This window comes from Lithobates pipiens, unplaced genomic scaffold (genome assembly GCF_037356315.1).
Source record: "Lithobates pipiens isolate NorthernLeopardFrog02 unplaced genomic scaffold, aLitPip1_a1.2 Scaffold_10, whole genome shotgun sequence".
NCBI lineage: Eukaryota > Metazoa > Chordata > Amphibia > Anura > Ranidae > Lithobates > Lithobates pipiens.
The window spans coordinates 186,313,657-186,326,059 of record NW_027507686.1 but is presented as its reverse complement, the minus strand read 5'-3'; the positions used below and the strand labels follow the sequence as shown (position 1 = coordinate 186,326,059).

The following is a 12,403-nucleotide window of genomic DNA, read 5'->3' as shown; positions in this document are numbered from 1 at the left end:
TGAGGGAAGAACTGTCTCAGACTGCTTATGTTGCCACATAACAACCAAGATTCATCACTGCAAAGGAAAATGACAGAGAATAAGGGAAATCTAGCATGGAACATAAATGGGAAGTCTTTCTTGCTCTGGGCACCCCTCTCTCACCTTCATATTTTCCTAGCAATGAACATGATAACCTAGCCAAGCCATTGGTTTGCGTTTGCTTGTGCACTGGTAGATGTACTTGGTTGACATCTAGGCACAATCTGCCCATAAAGTCACATCTATGGGCACCTTTAGTCCTAGTTAATACAAGACAACCATGGCACATTAGGTAAATGGCTTTATATTTTATAGTGTATCTAAACGCAAAAACAAAAATGTAATACTGACTCCTTGGCTGCATTTGTTTTGTTTTCTTTTTTTTCCAAGATTAATTTCCTTTATTTTTTACCTAGTGAGCCTACTCTAAACACACTTCCTGTCCTAGAGAGATTGATTTAGTAAAACTAGAGAGTGCGAAATCTGGTGCAGCTGTGTATGGTAACCAATTAGCTTCTAACCTCAGCTTGTTCAATTAAGCCTAGATAATAAAACCTGAAAGCTGATTCGTTTCTATGCAGAGCGGGACCAGTTTTTGAACGCTGCAGTTTTAGTAAATCAACCCCAATGTGTCAGATGATACAAGTAACATTGTCAGTAAATGTACCTCGAATGATTGCACTAGAACAACAATAAAAGTTTCAACTGACAGTATTTGTATTTCTAATTTTACATTTTAAAATATTATTATAGAATAAAAATAAGAAAAATCTGATACATGATGAATATGGACAACAAAACAACACTTACTCGATGTAGGGACAACATTTACTCAATGTACTGTATCTATGCACAAGAAGCGTTGCCACCCTAGGATAAAAAGTTTGCTCGGAATATAATATTAGGAGGGGGTGGTCTGCTTAATTGGGCAGGGCTGATTACTTTTTGAGATTTCAGTGCAACACAGAAAGATATAAGCTCACTTGATTTCTAGCAAGAGCAACAGTTTTTCTTTTGTACGTGTGGTGTTTAAAGAGATAAACTATGAAGAAATGTAAATGTATTGTAGAGAAGCACCAAAAATGTTTGTTATTAAATTTAGACCAAACATGCATTTTAAGAATGCATCTGGCCTAGAACCCAGTTCTGGGTATATGTTTTACACTGTGGTATATAGTAACCTTGCTGGTTATATTCTCCTGTTTATCCAGATAGGCTTGCCTGTCCCATATAAAGTGTGATATCCAGCATTCCTTGGAGATTAAAGTATATTCCCTGCTAAAATGAAAGATTAAAACCACCAGTATGTTCTAGGTTTTCTCTGTGACCTTCTAGGTTGGCATGGCTGGAAAAATGTTCGGTTCCTACCAGGAGACCAGATATATGACAATTAAACCATCTTTTGAGAGAAATCTAACAGAGACAATTTTGATATGTTAGTCATGAAAATTACATATGCTTTTTAGGACCGAGTGGTTATAACGTTAATTACAGAAAAATCTGCAAACAATTTCTCCAGAATGTTACACTTTAAATCCCTCATACATATATGGATCACAAAAGGGTTAACAGAGTAAAGCAGATTTGATGGAAAAGAGCTGAGTGAGCTTAGTGTGACCCCCCCAATCCAAGAGTGAAATCCAAGAACGTTGTTTACATGGCTTACTCTGCTGGTATTTGAGCTGTGGGACATGAATATTTATCTGAAATCTTCAGCCTCAGAGTAGGGGGATAGGTGTCCCTAGGAGTTAAAACTTAATCAGTTTCTCTATAAAGATATAGAACTAAGCTGATATGTTTTCATTTTTCAGTATGATATAATGTATAGATGTCATATTACATAATTACAGTTGGCAACCCTCCAAACAGTTTTGGATGCTTTTAAAAACATGGTAGATGGGGTATTTTAGTGTATATTCAACATAGCTTCAACAGTTGTGCGTAGGAGCAGGATAGTATAGGATCTTGTGTTTAGATGATGTTCCTTGTTATGTAAAGAAGGCTGTACTAACATACTGCATGCATAGTCTTTTAGCCCCTGTACACACGGTCGGAGAATCTGTCGGAATGCATCTTATTGGACCGTGTCGTCAGATAATCCGACTGTGTGTGGTATGCATCAGACTGATTCCGTCCGAATCTCCGTCCGACCCAATTTTCCAACATGTTGGAAATATTTCCCGACCAACTGGGCCGGTCGGACGTAATCCGATCATGTGTATAGCATTTTGATCGGACCAAGTGCCACGCATGCTCAGATCAAATTCCTACATCAAAGCTATTGGCTACTAGCCTGAATGTAGTCCCATCGTAACTAAATTACGTCATCACGTTCTGAAAGATCGGATTTTTCGCCAACTTGGCCCGACCGTGTGTATGCAACAGTTTCGGACACAATCCGTCGGACTAAATCCGACGGGCAAAATCCGATGGATTTGGTTGGCAAAATCTCCGACCGTGTGTACAGGGGCTAACAAAACAAAAGTTGCACCAACAATAGGGTTTCCTCCAGGTAGGACATGCTGATAGGGCAGAGACTAATGTGAATGTATAATATATATGTAAAGCGTTGTATAAATTGACAGCGCTATATAAGTACCTGTAATAAATAAACAAATTAACATGTTGTAGTTTGCTTTTAGGAAAAAACTGACAAGCATTTTTAGTGGTGCTTCTGTCAATAAAATGAAATACTTTTGACAGATGCCGATACTGCTTTAGAAGGGATCTGTGGAATTGTTCCAAATCCAGTCCCGTTTGTTATTAACAGTACTACAAAAATAGGAAACACTGCACTAAAGTTTACACAAAAATGCAGAGCAGCCCCAAAAAAAAAATATATTAATGTACATGTATATCTAAGAAAATATTTTTAGCTTTGGGTTAGACCCTCTGTTGAGATTTTTTGCTGGCTGAGTTTCGCTGCTGGGATTGAATCTCGCTATTTGTTCCAGCAGGGATTTTCTTAACCTTGAAGACATTTCTTCTCACTTGCCGCTATGTCAACATGGCAGAAACCAAAAGAAATTCTCCCCAATGGGACACAGATCCCCAAAAATACCTTACAGGGTTTAAAATCATTCCCTATTCTATTGAGTATGTAAAACACAGATGAAACAGTGGGACAAACTGAGAGAGCTAATTCCTCGATGAGGACCACATTATGGCCACACCTACTTAATTCCTTAAAAAGATTATGACAATTTAGAAGCTAATATTATAGTAAAAATTTGTATAATATATATAATATTTATATTAAGGTAATATATAATATTTCCTTAAGCACTTTACTTAACAACTGGAGAACAGCTAGTGGCATACTCTTTTTTAAAAAAATTGTATCCTTAAACCAAAGAAGGCTGCAGAGAAGGAGTGAGAGCGCCACATGTGGGCCCATAAAACACCAGTTTGATGTGTCTGCTTTATATATACTTTAAAGAATTCAATTAAAAGAAAGGCACAAAACTCTTTTGTCGGTTTTTACTCCTGCTAGAAAATGTTTTTTTTTATAAAACTACCCTTTTTAGATTATAGAAGCCTCACACAAAGTACCTAAGATTATAAATTGACCACCTGATCTCATATTCAATGTTGGCTTCCATTTGTGTCAATCACTTCTCATCATAAACTAGTGTTTCTTTCTATGGCCTCCACCTTCTCTCCAGTTTGTCTGTATCACTATCAGCAATAAGTAAGGCTGCAGAATATAAGATCATGAACCTTTAATACAATACACTTTCTTGGAATCGTGAGTTCTGTTAACACAATTGGATTGTTGTCATGTTAAGTTTTCATGTTAAAATAGATGACATTTTTTTATTGACAGAAAAGACTACGGGGCGCTCCAATCGCAGAGCTAGCAGAGGAATTGTGGAAGAATGCTGCTTTCGGAGTTGTGACCTAGATTTATTAGAGACATACTGTGCGAAGCCAGTCAAGAATGAAAGAGACCTTTCCACCGCACCTGCCACTGCATTGCCATCTCTGAATAAGGTGAGCGGGAATGTGTTATGCTGAGGAGTTCTGCTAACTTAAATCTGCTTCAGCAATCTGCTGACTTGGTTCTAAAATGTCTGTAACCAAAGAAAAGGTGACAAGGATGAGGGCATCAGGACATCAGCCAATGTTTCACTAAATTACCCTTGAAATGTTGAAGATCATCAAACTGTTGCATTAACACCTTAAAGTACAACTAAAGACTTCTTTTTATTAAAATTCTAATAGCAGTAACCCTTTCATAAAACCAATCTGCGAGATGTTTTTTTTTTAAGGGATTTTTAAGGGAAGGCAGGTTGAGAATAGGGCAAAGGTCATTATTCTGATTATACCAACTGAACCAGTTGCCAAATATATTTTGACCATATATTTTATTTTATGCAGATCGAAGGCAATAGCAATGTTTTACAAATGGTCAATTTTTAAATTTCCTAATCTAGTGTTTAAAATGCACAAACACACATACAGTCTATACATTTTCTAAATTGTGCTCTAAGTCTAGTGCTGGGTGCTTAACTTTAATAACATATACAATAAAGCATTGCAAACTAATTGGCATCCATTATCCAATAGGCCTTGCTTGCCTTCAGCATGTTTGCAATTAAAATATGCATCAAGTTATGCATAAAAGTTTTATTGGTCATAGATCTTTGAAGTTTTGGTTCTTCAGCCCCTACCTGGCTTGCTGATTGGTTGAAATGCTTTCTATGTGAATTTTGTTAAGACTGTTTGAAGCCAGTTAATAATTTTGCATTAGTTGATGTAGAAAATATTTGTTGAAATATCCATTACTTGTGTAATATTGTTAATCATGATCATTGTTTTTTTCCCCTTGTAGGAAATATACCATAAGCATTCTCATATCAAGCACTCTAAATATGACATTTGGCAAAGAAAGCCCACTCAGAGTCACCGCTTAAGGAGAGGGGTCCCTGCCATTGTTCGGGCGAGGCAGTATCGGCGGTGGGTGAGGCAAATAGAAGAAACCCAGGAGCTTTTATCACATAGGCCATTAACAACCTCACCGATTACACCACCTCGCTCCATTCAGCAAGACTCAGAGTCCTCCCATAATTGAGCTGGGAATCATTACTAAGCAGGATTCCGCTGCCTTCAATTTCTGTTTCTATGTTCTGTTTGTTTTTCTTCTGTCTTCTCTGAACTGGAGAGAGACCAAGCCAAGCAACAGAGTTGAAGCCTGAAAAGCTCAATGTGACACCTCACAGAAGAGTAAAACGAGCAAACTGAGACACCAAAGCTGGAACAAAAACAACAACATTGCCTTTTGGTGGGAAAAATTTCTGTGGATTTTTGTGTCCTTTTCTGTGTTTTCTTTTTAACAGTTTTTCAAACTGCAGCACGTATGTGTGTACGTGAAAAAGTATGCAAAGACACAACTGTATTTGTCTGTGTGTATGCACACAAATATGCATCATCCTGGCACATTGGGCCTAGCTGTGCCGGTAAGGAAAAACAAAAATGTTTTACCAGTGGAACTATTTAGAAATCCATCCAAATGATTACTTTAAGGATGGAAAGGGGGCAAATGAGAGCGGAAAAGAAAAAATAATTTCCTGCTGTTTCTTACATCTGGTTTAACATCTTGACACTACTTAATGTCTTCTTTGTTTTCCTGTAGCATTTCAATGTCAATGTCCAAAATTATTTTGCACCTTTTTTATGCCTGGAAAAAAAAATTGTAGGGCATGTAAGGTTTTTGTTAGGGTTTCTTTTTCTCTTATTCCTTTGTGTCACTGAGGCTTCTGCAGCCTTATTATTGCAATGCGTTGCCATCTTTGGCATCAAAGGGGTTGAGTACTAGAATTCCAAATGTATTTGCACCTTTTAATCATTGAGAACTAAGAGAAAAGAAGGGGGGAAGTAGGCAGACATCTTTTTTAAGTTTGAGTGGGAGCTCTGTCTGCTTTGCACATATGCCACAGATTACAATGATTTTTATATATGTATAATATATATTATATTACTTTTTTGTGAAAAGGAAAAAAGTCAAGCACTATTTTTTATGGAACTTTCTTTTTTGTATAGCGCTGAAAGAAGGGGATGCGTTAATGTAAATATGATGTCCTTTGGTGCTAATGTCACTTAGATGGGAAGAGCTGGAGTAAGATTGTAATGTAGCCTAGGATTCCTATAAACTTGCATTCCAACAATTGAATCCTATGAGGCTTCCTTTGAATGAATCCTCAGTATAGTATTAATGTAAGAGATGAGAACATATTGAACTTGAAAAAAATAATGCTTTTCGTTTTAGGAAAAGTATACCTGTTTTTTCCCTCCTCTGAATTATATAGAGGATATAATCTAACACTAAAACCATTCATATGCATTCAGATGAATATATATTTGGCTGCACCATTACTGATTTGCCATACCTAGGGGAAAAGGGAATTAATTGTATCATTCTAGATTGCCATATCCATTAACAACTGGTTTTAGGTTTGTCTCCCAACCGCTTTTTTAGGGTCATAAAAACAGCATAGTTTGTTAAATGTAAGCAATGTGTGCTAAACTATAGCCAACATTTGGGCAAATTTCGGACAGATCCTGAGCCTAACCTAACATATCCTGTTTTTTTGCATCTTGAAAGGTTGGGAAGTCTGGTTTTACCACTTGGTCAACACTGTAGATTCTATATCTTATGGTCTGCCACCTCAGCCAATTTCAATTGCCATATGGACTTAAAAGCATATGTCATTAAAGGCAGCACTGAATAATTAAAAAAAAACTAACTAACTTCTCTAATGAAAACTGATGCTTCTCTTTTTTATATTTCACTCTTAAACTAAAAAATCAAAAGCAAACAATTTAGCTTAAATACAATAACACACAAATGACACATGTCCATTTTAAAGGACCAATAAACGTAAACTATGCAGGTGCAACTATTTTTTTACTAGCATTAAAGCAACTCACCAGGACTCCATGGTGTAAATGTGCCCTTGATTTCGTCATTATCTTTTGAGACTTTGACCTGGACCCCTCCGACTTGTCTGGCTGTATGCATGCTGAATGCTCACAATTCACAATTTAAAATTTTTGTATGTCTGAATTTTACAGACATACTTTATCCATGATTTGCATTTCCATATTGCAGTTAATCTCTACTAAGCCTACTGTGGTCTGCAATCAGCTACCCATAAAAACTTTATGTGAAGTACCCAAACTTCTTTTAAACTTTAGGCCCTTTATTTTTGAATTGACCAAAACAGCTTACTTTTATATAACATTCAAGTCATTCTTGTTTTTTAATATAAAAGATACAAAACATTTATTCTATAACTTAAAAGCCATATTGCCTTTTCTCTAAATATCTTTTCCTTCTTACTTTTTCCCCAACATAATTATGAATGAAAAATAATTCATTAGACGATAATATATTCTGCAAGATTACAGTGGATATTGTTCTCTGTGGTTCTATAGAATATGCAATCCATTCTTCTAAAATGATTGAGCACTTATGCACTAAATATATCTTCAAACATAATATTTAGTTATCATTTTTATGCATAGCATTGCATTGACAATGACATTCCATCATTGTGTTTGCAGCAGCTAGTGCAAACACTACCTATAGAATATTGGGGATATCACAGCTGTGACAATACTGTGAACATTTTTAGTATGTGGTAGTATGCGACCGGTAAATTAATAGACATTTTTTCTTTGACATAGCCATAGCCCAATTTTCAATAATCATTTCATCAATAAAAGTTTAGGTAAATGATGTCTTGCATAGCTGCTTAGACAATATATATATCTCATATATATGAGAATGATCTGTATTGGTTCAGTAATAAGCCGTTCTTGCATTCTGGGAAAATGGAAAAGTGCTATATTTCAACTTCATTAGTTGGATCATAGTGGCTACCTCAACTATATTTAGGGGTAAGCCCACACCTTCATTTTATCGCAGAAGTTTCTGCAAGAGTGAAGGCCATCCTTTGATGGAATCAGAGCAACTTTTGGAAAACACGACTCCAATAAGAGAGTGGCCCAGTTTTGAGTTGCCATTTTATCAGTTAGCTTTATCTTTCTGATCAAAAGGGGTTCAGGACTCTATGCAAATTCCTTCTTTGTATCAACTAATTCCATCCTAAAATGCAGCTGACAGTATGCCTTTCCTCCTTAGTGCTTTCTGAATAGTTTCTTCAGTTGCTTGATATCTAAGTAGCTAGGTCAACTAAACACATGACCAGAGGAAAAAGAGGGCTTCTGTCAGCTGTAGCAATTGTGTTAGAGGAGGCAGTTCATCTGTTTAAAAAGAATAGAATATGTAGCTGTTAGAAAAAGCTGGTAGGGCAATCCCTTTAAGTATGAAATCAAATGATAGTTGCCAAAGACTGTCCATCTCTGATGTAATGAAAATGTAAATGTCCCTTCTGCCTTTCAAATTCCTTTTTTTAATTTGAGTTATTTGCAGCTGTTTTACTAGGTTTTATTACTTAGTTGATTTGAGGTTTAAAACTAGAGGTTTACAAAGAAATCTATTTTGTAGCTTTTTTAGTTTCATTTTTCACTCTTAACTTAACATACTGAGCACTAAATCACTTTCCTTCCACGTATTCACAGCTATCCTAAGGAATAATTAAAATTACAAATAATAATTTTAAAATAAAATGATATAAGGTTATAAAGGTACTATGGTGTACCTTTAAAGTATGAATTTTTGAGTAGTGGCCATTGCTAAATAATTAATTGAGTCTCATAAAGTATATTATTGTGATTTCTGTGTGTAGTTTGATTCATTAGGGTAGATAGCCTGTAATAGAATGTATGTGTCAAACAAGATGGTTTTGAGTGAACTCATATAGTTGCAAAAACGTTTTTTACCAAATGCATTCATTTTTGTGTATGCACTACCTAAATTTCAAATGGATTGAAACAATTGTTTACTGCCACCTTGCCTTAAAGATGACTTTCTTTAAATTCACATTCTATATGAATCAGTAGGGTACGTGTCAGCATGACCAAATCATGTAAAACAAAAGAGCTTTTTCCTGCCACAAATAAAAAAAAAATTAGTTTCTTGGCTCTCTACTTAAACAGCCTAGACCAGTGTTTCTCAATTCCAGTCCTCATGGCCCACTAACAGGTCATGTTTTCAGGCTTTCCATTATTTTGCACAGGTGATTTGATCAGTTTCACTGCCTTAGTAATTACCCCAGCTGTTTCATCTGAGGGAAATCCTGAAAACATGACCTGTTAGTGGGCCATGAGGACTGGAATTGAGAAACACTGGCCTAGACCATGTATCACATGGTTGCTGGCTACCAGTCATTACTGCAGAGGCCTGTTTTGCAAAATTAGTGAGATGAATCTAAAGGTCACATCTATGAACAGATAATTTAAATTATACATCAAAAAAGTGTGTTTTTTTTCAAATTCGAAACACATATTAGTAAGATCCTTTACATGAAGTTAACATATTTCAAATGTACAGGGGTTGGACAAAATTATGGAAACAAGTATGATAAAAGAATGAAATTGTTAACTTATATGGTGTTGGACCACCTTTGCCATACAAGGCACCCTGAATTCTCCTGGGATCTGACAAATATAAGTCTTGGATGGTGGATAATGAAATCTTATTTCACTCTTCATGCAAAGAACCAGGTCAAAATCCTGCACAATTGCCTTTGTCTCTTTCTATCAGTTGACCATGTTGACCATGCTTATGCTATCAGACGTTTATTTACCAGAAACTGTATATGCTCTCATAACCTTTGATACTGTACTTCTGAAAATAAATTGGCAACTTTAGTCACAGAGGCACCAGCTAAGCAGGCATCAACAATTTGTCCTCTTTGAAGCTCTGACATGACCCTGCATTACTAGCATAATGCTAGACTCAGTGCACACAGTGAATGACAAAAGTGAGGCTTTCCACCTGTTAGCTAAGTGTCTCGTCACACAGCGGAAGCAAAAGAATGCTACATCACTTCCGCTTTCAACGCAATACATGTCGTCACTTTCACACATGCAATACGTGTAGTGTTTCCATATTTTTGTCCAACCCCTGTATATTCAAACATTCAAAATAAAGTATAGTTCTCTTTAAAGACAGATTTGCTTTGACACTGTGAATACAATCACCCTGGATGGAGGTGAATGTGCCAGCCTTATGCAGGCTCATATGACCCATTTCACTTTCAAACAGCTAATCAAGTTAGCAGGATTTTTTAAAATGATTTATACTATCTTAGCCCCTATAAGCTGACATTGGCATAACGATCACGCCTTTAATAGAGTATTCCGATCACATTGAAGTAACCTCCAAACATAATTCAGCTGCAATGCTACCATCTTTGAGGGTGATTTATAAACAGTTCTGCATCTGTTTTCTGCACTTAAAGTATATGTCAAATCTAACTAAATGTATCTTATTTGCTCCCTTCTTGGCCTGTAAATATACCATTAAAAGTATTTTGTTATATTTGCAAAAAATACTTTCTGATCCTTCCAGAAATCCAGTGATCTGGTAACTTCCTGTAATAAGCTGCTTGTACTGCGCTGAGATCCCAAGCAGTGTTATCAGCCCTGCCCAGTCCACCTCTGTTGAACACCTCCTTACAGAACATCTCCAATCCTCCCCATGTTATGTAGATAAGGTGGTGGGAGTTGTTCTGTATTCAAAGTCAGAAGCTAGCAGGCCAAGGTAACAAAGCTGCTCCTTCACAGATACAGTACAGTGAGTGAGCGTTGTCAGCTTAGAACAGGAAGTACGTTATTGACAGAATCACCAGGTAGAAATTAAAAGTAGAAGTCTTAAAAATATAAAATGAATGCAATCACCACATCTAAGGCCAATTAAGCTGCAAAATAAAGTATGTTTGTTCTTGGATTTGTATATACTTTAAGTGGGTTTTAAAAGTGAAAAAAGTTTCACTAGGCTGCTGAATCATAAGGTTTAATTACTGAATGACAGAATGATTGAAGATAGTCAACTAATGACTACATGCTTTAAACATTTACTTGTTCTGTTACATATTCTCCATTTAAATGACACCTTTGAATAACTTTCACTTAAACATCTTATAACAAAAGCCTCTGTCTGTAACTTGTTTTGTGCAAATTTGAGCAAATCCAGATTAGTAATAATAAAAATTCTGTAGGTTAGTGGCTTTTATAAAATTTTGATGCCAAGCAACAATTAAATAAGCAGCTAAACTGGGTGGCACTACTCCTTTATTGGTTGTCTTTGTTTTTCTGTCTGTTCTTTAAAATAAGAAAAAAAAAAACCTACAACGGGAAGACTACTTGAATTGTACAATATTTCATATCACAGGGGAGAAATAGGGCTGGGTAGGGGGGTGGGGGGGTCTGGGAGGGCTCCAGAAAGGCGAGCAGGATGTGTAATTAGGCATTTTTACTTTGTAATCTTTTTTATGATATTAATATTATTTCCTTGCAATGTTGAGCCATGATACATTTTGTAAAAAAATAAACTTAAAAAAGAAAAAAAAAAAAAAGAAAGACGCAGAATTAAAACCTTTCATCACAATATGTTGGACATGAAGAACAAATATAAACTGAACATTATTTATTGGTGTTACAAAATTAGAGGGAGGGATCTTAAAAGATCAATGTCCAAGTGTCAAATCATATGGGAAAGAGAAAGCAACATTTAATGACTTCTTTTTGTACTTTTAGAACTTTGTAAATGCTTTTTACCAAAAAAAAAAAAAAGAAAATAAGCAAAAAAATATAAATAAGTAAACAAAAAAAGAGCAAGAAACACAATTATAAAACAGTTACCCGGCTGCCTTTCACAAACCATATTTCACATATACAACTGGTATGTTTCAGTATTATAAAGAGAGGAAAAATTTGGGAAAAAAAAAAGAATTAAACATAAAATACATGGGTAGCAGGTCTGAGCCATTTCATTTAAGAACTCTGTTATGTCTATGAAGTATGTGTAACCAGCAATGCAAATGATGTCTATACTTCAGGTCTGATATTTGATATTGAGTACATATGCATTCACTGTTGGAGGGACTGCCACTGTCACTACAATATGTGGCTATGTCTTATTGCAGGGATTGTTAGAATATATTTTATTGTTTTTATCAACATGGTTGTCTTGCTTACGTTTCATGCTTTGGCAGATGTTTTCTTAGCAGATCATGCATTCAGGAAGCTGAATGGAAAACACCAACCTCATAATTCAGCCGTCACATCATTTATAGAGCATCTGCCTTTATTATGTACTATTATCTATCCATTAAGTTACAGAACAGTTAATGGACATTCATATAATTCATGCACAGCATAAGCAGCATCTGTGTCCATTTTTTTTTTGTTTGTTTTTTAATACTGCAACTTTCATGTTAGTATTTCATTAGATTCCAATCAATCTTACAGG

General features: G+C 35.7%; 1 protein-coding gene across 2 annotated transcripts in view; it reads left to right on the top strand.

Annotated features, from left to right (window-relative positions):
* Nucleotides 1–11,226, top strand: part of IGF2 (insulin like growth factor 2) — a 73,502-nt gene extending 62,276 nt beyond the window's left edge. For both annotated transcript variants that reach the window (XM_077460721.1, XM_077460720.1), the window contains exons 3-4: nt 3,848–4,014; nt 4,856–11,226. In XM_077460721.1, coding sequence (XP_077316847.1) covers nt 3,848–4,014; nt 4,856–5,095 — 407 coding nt within the window. In that variant the 3' untranslated portion in view covers nt 5,096–11,226. The remainder of the gene's footprint in view (nt 1–3,847; nt 4,015–4,855) is intronic.
* The last annotated feature ends 1,177 nt before the right edge of the window (nt 11,227–12,403 follow it).